The sequence below is a fragment of the Saccostrea cucullata genome, unplaced genomic scaffold (assembly GCF_032062105.1).
Source record: "Saccostrea cucullata isolate Sc308-1 unplaced genomic scaffold, CSIRO_AGI_Scuc_v1 ctg5199, whole genome shotgun sequence".
Taxonomy (NCBI): Eukaryota; Metazoa; Mollusca; class Bivalvia; order Ostreida; family Ostreidae; genus Saccostrea; species Saccostrea cuccullata.
Genome location: NW_026930565.1, coordinates 11,473 through 20,658, shown reverse-complemented (window position 1 = coordinate 20,658; position 9,186 = coordinate 11,473). Strand labels below are relative to the sequence as shown.

The 9,186-nt window shown below is 37.6% G+C and overlaps 2 protein-coding genes across 2 annotated transcripts; both read left to right on the top strand.

Annotated features, from left to right (window-relative positions):
* The first annotated feature begins 2,715 nt into the window (after positions 1–2,715).
* Positions 2,716–3,759, top strand: LOC134229116 (uncharacterized). Its single transcript, XM_062710834.1, has one exon. The coding sequence runs from the start codon at positions 2,716–2,718 to the stop codon at positions 3,757–3,759; it is 1,044 nt and encodes a 347-aa protein (XP_062566818.1).
* A 263-nt stretch (positions 3,760–4,022) lies between these two features.
* LOC134229115 (uncharacterized) lies at positions 4,023–5,246 on the top strand. Its single transcript, XM_062710833.1, has one exon. The coding sequence runs from the start codon at positions 4,023–4,025 to the stop codon at positions 5,244–5,246; it is 1,224 nt and encodes a 407-aa protein (XP_062566817.1).
* The last annotated feature ends 3,940 nt before the right edge of the window (positions 5,247–9,186 follow it).

The following is a 9,186-nucleotide window of genomic DNA, read 5'->3' as shown; positions in this document are numbered from 1 at the left end:
CTTCATTAAATAAGACAAACTCTGTGCATTTTTGCTTTTAACAACGTTTTCCCAAAAGGATACCAATTATATTCAAATTTTTGCATTGCACCCCAGCGCATGTGAATGCATGTGAGTTATGACCATATCATCTTGTCTACACTATCTATATATTTTAATATACTATATATTAAAGCATTCCGTCCAAAAGTAATAAAAATCACTCATTCAAGTGTATTTTTAATTATACTCGTTCTACATGCACGCACGTGCGTGCACGTGCATGATGACCATACCTTCTTGTAGGAGTCCCCTACATCGATCTATGTTCTAAATCCCATCCGGTTCGGTAGAAAAACAAGGGAGTTATAGCCATTTCAAGTTTCAGCCAATCAGATTGCAGCACACATGCATGTGCGTGATTTCATGATTTTTTTCTATACGATATTGTAGGTTATCCTAATGCATTACTATATTTTAAATTTCAAAGAATTTTGTCAAAAAACAAAGGATATATAGCCATTTACAGTTTCAGCCAATCAGATTGCAGCACGCGCACATGCGCATGCTTTTATGAAAATTCTTTTATATCATGCTGTAGATCTTCATAATGTAGCACTATGTTCAAAATTTCAAAGGATTATGACAAGAAACAAGAAAGATATTGAGACTTTAGTTTCAGCCAATCAGAGCGAAGCGCACCTGCATGCGCGTGAGATCTTGCTATTTTAACCATGCTATCTTGTCTATACTTTTAATGTATCCTTACATTATGAGTTTCAAAAAATTTCATCAAAAAATAGAAAAGTTACGGCAATATCCATTATATTAGTCATTTCACGTGTTGCACGTGCACGCTCTTGCAAGCACGTGCGCGCAAAATGACCTTGATTCCGCAAATCTACATAACATGTCTACTGACCCTAAAAAGGTTTTACCTACATCGGACGAACAGTTTACAAGATCACTCCCGGACAAAAAAGTACCCAGGAAGAAGAAGAAGAAAAATAATAATAACTAGATACGATCTCGTTGCGAGCAACGAGTGGGTCTTCCGTCCGATTCTCGATAAGATGAGATAAGATTTTGATTGAGACTTTCATTCTAAAATAATCATTTTCCAAAATCTGTAAAAAGACACTGAACATAAAAGACTTTTTAAAAATCGACTTTTGGCCCCTCACGGCCCCAAACATTAGGGATCAGCACTTTTTTCTTCATATTATCTAAAAGCTCTCATGATTTTGATGACTTTTTGTTCAACGACTATTCAGAGATTCATTTTCGTTTTCGAGTTATTCGCATCCCTTCAACTCTTTAATGGGGACGTTTAGCGAAAAATAAAAGATTGCATATTGTTCAGAACATGATTTTGAACATCGTTCGTTCAATATTACTTGTCAAAATATTTCTCACTTTCGAGATATTAAGCGTCAAAGATTTAGCATTCTGGCCCCTTTTGGCCCCTTATTATGTAATATACGACATTAAAATCATTATACACAGTTGTAGATTGATGAGATAAACATTTTTGCTTCAGTAATGTATAACAAAATATTGACTGTTAAAGGGTTATCGAAAAAAAACTTTTAGCCCCTTTTGGCCCCTAATTTGAGTGCCCAGCCCCTTTTTCTTGATTTCATCTTGGAGTCTTGGGATTTTGAACACTTTTTGTTCAACAACTATTCAGAGATTCTTTTTCGTTTTCGAGTTATTTGCAAAAGAAATATTTAGGGACCAACCCTTCAACTCCCTAATGGGGAGGTATAGCAGAAAATGGAAGGTTGCATATTGTTCAGAACATGATTTTGAACATCTTTTGTTCAATATTACTTGTCAAAATATTTCTCACAATCGAGATATAAAGGTCAAAGATTTAGCATTCTGGCCCCTTGTGGCCCCTAATTATGTAATATATGTCATTAAAATCATAATATACAGTTGTAGATTGTTGAGATAAACATTTTTGCTTCAGTAATGTATAACAAAAAACTGATTGCTAAACAGTTATTAAATGAATATTTTTGGCCCCTTTTTGCCCTTAATGTGATGAGTCAGCACTTTTGGAAATTTGAAATGTTTGAAATTTTTGAAAACTCTTGGTGTCATATTCAAGATCTTAGCATTCCACACAAATGTTGTTCAGTATGTTTTAACAAAATAATTATACTTTAAAAGATATGATTCAAAATGTCTCGAAAATTCACTCATGATTCGTGTCCTAGATTTTGACCCCTACCGACCTTCCATATTTGACCTTTCTGAAAAATTTTAAATCCAATGTGCAATTCAGCAATGTGTCGACTATCATCGCTGAAAATTTCAGCTCTGTAGCTAATGTTGTTTTTGAGTTTACTCATGGACAAGGAGACCCTCTAAAAATCACGGAAAGGGCGATAACTTCCGACCGGAAGTGAATTTCAAAAAAATGAAAAAAACGTATAAGGTTTAGATAAAGATACATCATCTCTGAAATTTTCAAGTTAATCGGTCGAGCCATTTTTGAGAAATCTTCTCCACAAAAATTGTAAAGAAAAAGGAAGAAGAAAAATAATAATAAAAGTGAAAAAGAAACAATAGAATAATAGAAGGGTCTTCCGTTGGAGACGGAAGACCCTAATAAGAAACAGAGTAAAAACAATATGTTCCCCAACTTCGTTTGGGGAACATAATCATTTGAAAGGACTAGAATTCCCAGTGCTAGGTAAACATCCACTTGTGGACATACTAATTGGAATGGACAACAGCGAGCTTCACTATGCATATCAAGAAATCAGAGGTCGACCTGATGAACCAGTAGCCAGGCTTACTCCATTAGGATGGACTTGTGTGGGAAAAATTTATGGTACCAGTGAGAAATGTGTTCAGACTCATTATAACAGAACTTACTTCCTCCATAGCCAAAGGAGTGAAAATGAAACGGATAAAATTTTGTGTAAATTCTGGGAGATGGAAGATTTCAGTGAGCCAAAGAAGAAACAGTTGTTCAGTCCAGAGGAACGTGCCGTATACTCGAAAGTGAAGGAGTCGCTTATGTTTGTAGAGGACCATAATCAAGTTCCTATACCTTGGAAGACAGATGCACGGAATCTGCCAAACAATTATAACATGGCACTCCAAAGATTAGAAAACACAGAAAAACGATTGATGAGGAACGAGGAAGTGAGAGATTCATACTCAAAGACTATTGAACAGTACATTGAAAAAGGATATATTCGCAAAATTGACCGTGATGAAGAGAAATCTTGGACATGGTATCTTCCACATTTTCCTGTTATTCGACCAGACAAGACCACTACAAAGACCCGCATTGTCTTTGATGCTTCAGCTAAGCATGGTGGTGTTTCACTAAATGACATGATCTACTGTGGCCCTAAGCTTCAGAATGAACTGTTTGACGTACTACTTAGATTCAGAAGGAATAGTGTGGCACTTGTTTGTGACATTGCAGAAATGTATCTTAGAATTAAGGTTCCTGTGGAAGATAGATCCTATCAGAGATTTTTGTGGCGTGACATGATGTTAGATGCAAGACCAGATGTGTATGAATTTAGCAGTGTTGTGTTTGGAATGAATTCATCACCGTTTCAAGCACAACCTGTCGCACAGACACATGCGGAGACAAACAAAGAAAATTATCCCATGGCTGCAGAAACTGTTTTGAAATCTACATACATGGATGACAGTATGGATTCGGTAGCAAGTGACGAAGATGGTGTCAAACTACACTCAGAGTTGTCAACATTATGGGGAAAAGCTGGTATGTATGCCAGAAAATGATTGTCAAATTCAGTGAATGTATTGCAGCACATTCCACCAGAAGATGTTGTTCCTGAAGTAGATCTACAAAATAACAGCCTACCATAAGTAAAAACCCTTGGCGTATTATGGAAGGCCAAAGAAGACATTTTTACCTTCAAAGCGAGTCCACCAAATAGTGGTTTTCATTACACGAAGCGCAGTTTTCTTTCGAAAATCGCAATGTTGTTTGATCCATTGGGCTTTCTTGGACCGTACATAATACCAGAATTCTTCTACAAGAAATGTGGAATGCAAGCCTTGACTGGGATGACCCACTAAGTGATGGACTTGTCATGAAGGCCGAGAAGTGGTTAAAGGAGTTAACAGAGCTATCACTTATTGCAGTACCGAGATGTCTTCGTTTATGTCATGGTGAATTTGTATCGACTTACCTACATACCTTTGTTGATGCTTCACAAGATGCGTATGTTGCTGTCGTCTATCAGAGATGTATCTATGAGGATGGAAATGTGTCGGTGAGATTCGTCACAGTAAAATCCAAAGTGGCACCACTTACAGCTGTAAGCGTACCTAGACTGGAATTGATGGGTGCAGTATTGGGAACCAGATTGACTCTTTCTGTGATAAGCGCCTTAGAATTGGACATTGAACAGTGTACATTCTTGACTGACAGCATGAATGTTTTGTGTTGGATTAAAGCTCGAAGCAGAAGTTTCAAGCCATTCGTAGCAAATCGCATAGGAGAAATACAGTCGGCCTCATATCCAAGGCAATGGTTCTACGTACCAACTGAATCAAATCCTGCAGATATGATATCCAGGGGAGTGTCTGTTTCACAAGAAGATAATGTCTGGTGGAGTGGACCACACTATCTTCATCAGGTTGAATCCCAATGGCCAAAACAGAAAATCGAAAAGCAAGACACTGATATGGAGAAAAAGAAGTTGAACAAGGAAGTTGTCAATTTCTCATATTCATTTTTGACAGAAACAATTGACTGTAAAGATATTCAGTGTTGTTTAGACCCAGAAACCTATTCCAATTGGATAAGACTTGTTCGGGTTCAAGCATGGGTGAATCGCTTTCTACATAATTGCAGACTGAAGGTCATGGATAGACTCGCAGGAGAACTGAATGCTGAAGAAATTGAAGGAGCGGAAACTCAAATCATAAGGACTGCCCAGAAATGTGAGTTTCACTGTGAATACACATTACTGAAACAAAACAAACCTCTTGAACAGAATAGCAAGTTATTGTGTTTAAACCCAGTAATTGATGAAGATGGACTTTTGAGATGTGATGGACGATTGAAATATGCAGAATTTTTACCATATGATGTTAGATATCCCATCATTCTTCCGAGAAACAATTATGTCACAACTCTTATTATCAAGTACTACCATGAAAAAGGAAATCATGTAACAGGAACAAATCATACGTTGTCCATGATCTCGTCACGTTTCTGGATAATATCCGCAAGAGAGGAGATTCGAAAGTGGGAGTGACAGTGCAACAGATGTTGTCGCAACAAGGCTAAACCAGCAGAGCAACTGATGGGTCCGCTTCCGTCAATTCGTACCAAACAGCCATTACATGCATTTTCTTGTACTGCAGTAGATTATGGAGGACCTTTAATTACAAAGCAAGGACGTGGAAAACGACGAGAGAAAAGATGCTTATGTCTTTTCACATGTGTGATGTCAAGGGCGGTGCACCTGGAGATAGCCTATGGACTTGACACAGATTCATTCCTTAATGCATTTTACCGGATGGTGAGCAGAAGAGGCCTACCAAAGGAAGTCGTATCCGATAATGGGACTAATTTTATTGGAGGCAACAATGAACTCAAAGAGATTGTTGGTTTACTGGACCATGGAAAAATTCAACAGTCTACAGCAATCCTGGAGTCATGTGGCACTTTAATCCACTACTTGCACCTCACCATGGAGGGGTACATGAGATTATGATAAAAGCTGCAAAGAGAGCTATCTATGCAGTGATCAGATCAGCGTATATTACAGATGAAGAACTCATGACAGCATTTGTAGCTTACCAATCAGCAAACCCTAATGATGATGTTCCGTTGACACCGAACCATTTTTTGCATGGGCAGGTTGGGGGTCAGTTCGCACCAGAATCTGTAGACACCACAGAGTTCAATCCCAGGAAACGTTGGAGAAGAATACAGGAGCTTGTACGTCACTTCTGGCACCGATGGATGTGCGAGTGGTTACCAGGACTGACCGTGCGTAAAAAATGGACTCAGACTCACGGAGATCTACGTGAAGGTGACATTGTGCTTGTGATCGAACCTAATGTACCTAGACATTGGCAACTAGGTCGCGTCTTGGACGTTCATTCCGGCAAAGATGGGCATGTGCGTGTTGCAGTCGTTAAGGTTGGACAAAAGACATTTACGCGCCCTATAACCAAATTGTGTCCATTGGAATTTAGTGAATAGACGAACTTTTTTCAAAATGTTGACTGTGTAAACTTTTTACATGTATTTCAGTAGCTTGACATTTCAGTATGAATTATTTTTCATTTCTTAAAATCAAGAAATTTTGATATGCATGCTATCAAGGAGGGGAGAATGTTCTTGAGATTTATGTTTTTTGTACAAATTGTCATTGTTTTGGGATCGGGTTCGGGCTTCAGTATATTGTTGTAATAACGTTGTGTATTCGTTAAAACCGCATGTTCGTAGATTAAAGTTTTGAAACAGAGAAATCGTTGTTTATCGGCAACAATATATTTGATCAGAGACCCATGATCCAATAATCAAGTTAATCTAAATATGTAGCACAGGGATTCTTATGTACTTTGTTAAAGCGTCGGAATACCATGTTCCCATTCGTTTTGTTTTCTCCTCTAATATTCCCATTGCTGCAGCGCATGCCCTTGCACCTATTCGAAAACTGCACCCCTTATAATGGCTCGTATGTAGCCCTGCCCATTTAAGAGACATTTGCAAATAATGTGTAAAAAGTGCCTTAGTAATCCATCAACATCTGGATATGCAAACAAAGGGCCTGGACACTGACCTCTTAACTTTAAGAAATAGCTGACTGAACAGGACCAAATTACTCTTCCGAATCGTTTCTTTGTAGAAACAACGTGGGGATATGTTTGCCTGCACTATCTTCGAAATTATCCATTGTACATATGATGTAATCTTAGAAGATTCATGGGAACTTTAGTTATCCGAAACGAGTTTTACATTAGTCAGATTTAATAAGTTTTTAACGTTTTTAAAAGACGAAACTTTTATTTCATCAACCCTTAAAAAGCACGGAAAGCCATAAAATATATTGCTAGTAGCACACTGCATTGATAAGGTGAAATGGCTAACTTCTCAAAAGGAAGTCACAAGCTGTTTCAGAATTGACGTTGTTATGGGCAATCTTGTGTCACTTCCTACAGTTTTTAACTTTTGATATACCTGTAGCATTTTACGAATCACAAATTCTTGTGATGGGTCTTCAAAACCTTGAACTTTGAAATTATTACGAAGAGCCGATATGTAAGTTTTCAAGGTTGATGCTGCGATATTACTTTGAAAACAAAAAGCTATAAAATGTGCTAAATGCTCATTAGTAGGGGGCAGGAAAGTCATTAGGAAAGTTGGTTGACATAAAGTTGGCGTAAAAAGGAAACATTTTCTCGTAAGCTGCTTTTGATGTAGGAGCGAGGGAATTCTTCAGAATGGCTGCCGCTATATCTTTCAGAGTGATAGCAATTTGAACAAAGCAGTTCGATTGTTCAAACGCCGTTTGAAATGGGGTCGCAGGAAAGTGCGACTTGGTCAGACAGCCGCGCAAGCAAAGTTAAGTAATCCAGTCAAAGATTGAAATTCTTTTAGACTTACTTTTTTCTCTTCTTAAACGAATCTATTGTATCTCTTAGCTTATAAAGCTTATCCCTTGGCAATCTAACTTCCATAGCTAGTGAATAGACTTAGAGACCAAAAAATGTTATTGTCGTTGTGCAATACATTGTTTTCTCATTTTTAATTGGGATACGTATGTTATTACATAATTGAGAGAAGTTCTCCTACGATTTCAAACAATTGTTAGAATGAGATGGTCCCATCAAAAGAAAGTCGTCCAAAACATGATCACAGATTGGTAATGGCATTCCATTACTCTATGCAATGAAGAACTAAATCTTTCAAATAAGTTACAATAGTAACTTCGGCCCATTGGTAAGGTCTTGTCGAAAAAAACCCAACTCCTACTCTAAAACCCAACAATTCACGATCTGGAGGATGAACAGGAATGATTTTAAAGGCATTTTCAATATCTTTCTTTGCAAACAAAACTCCTTTTCCAAGTTGTTTTAAATAAATTAGTCGCGTCATCGATGGTTTAAAATTAAACCGAACAAATATCCTGCGAAATCCCATCATTTATAGATTGGCCCTCAGGATAAGATACATGATGGATTACTCTAAATTCATCTTTTTGTTTTTTGGACACTGAACCTAATGGTGATCACAGAAAATTGTTGAATGGAGTATTTATGAAAGGTCCCGCTGCTCGACCACAACGTACCTCATTCTTTATCTTTTCTTGAAGGATAGATAAAGTTGATCGGTTGATTTTATTAAGTTGTTACAAAATCTCTGCTCACGAACACCTTGAGAAGGAATTTTAAAACCCTCTGTAAAGCCATCAACTAAAATTTGTTTGTCACCCTCATTGTATTCCGATAGCCTATGTTGTAACCGTTTAGGATTCACGGGAGTTACTATATCAACGTTATTATTTCGTAAGTTTAAGGGTTGACTGTTTACTTTCTAATGATCAGATTTGGGGGGTAGATTTTTTGCTTATTTTTTGTTTGCTGTATTAGGGAGTTTCGGGGTTGATGGCAAGTTTTTCTACTGTGTTCTCCACCACAGCGTTGGCATATGTGGGAGAATCTACTATCTTTTCTATAGCAAATTCCTTGTTCGGAATTATTGATTTGGTAACATACGAGTTTACTGTTCCCCGCCCTCCCATTGGTACCTTGAAAGGGACGAAAAGTAGGTTTTTGTGCTACTCGTTTGTGCTACTCCCCTTAACTTCGATTGCCAATCGGATGTCAATGCCTCTTGATACAATTCAGCGTTTAATTGATCCAATGGGAGTTTGGTGGGATATATTGATCTCTACTGACGAAACGTTTTGTCAAACTGAATGGCGGCTGACGCAGTAGACTGGTCAGCAAGTTTTGAACAATAGACGCATATTTCAGCAAATTTTAATGGCATCATTTGCATGCCTCTCGCTAAATATACTAACGAATATATGAAAAGCTTTCATCCATTGGGAAATGTATTTAATCTTAAGAGGGGTGGATTTTTCCTTTACAAATGTTAAGCCATCATCACCCTCTTCGATTGAAAATTTTACTTGTTTATCAGTTGGCTTTTTTTTAAGTGCCAAAATCGACGAATTC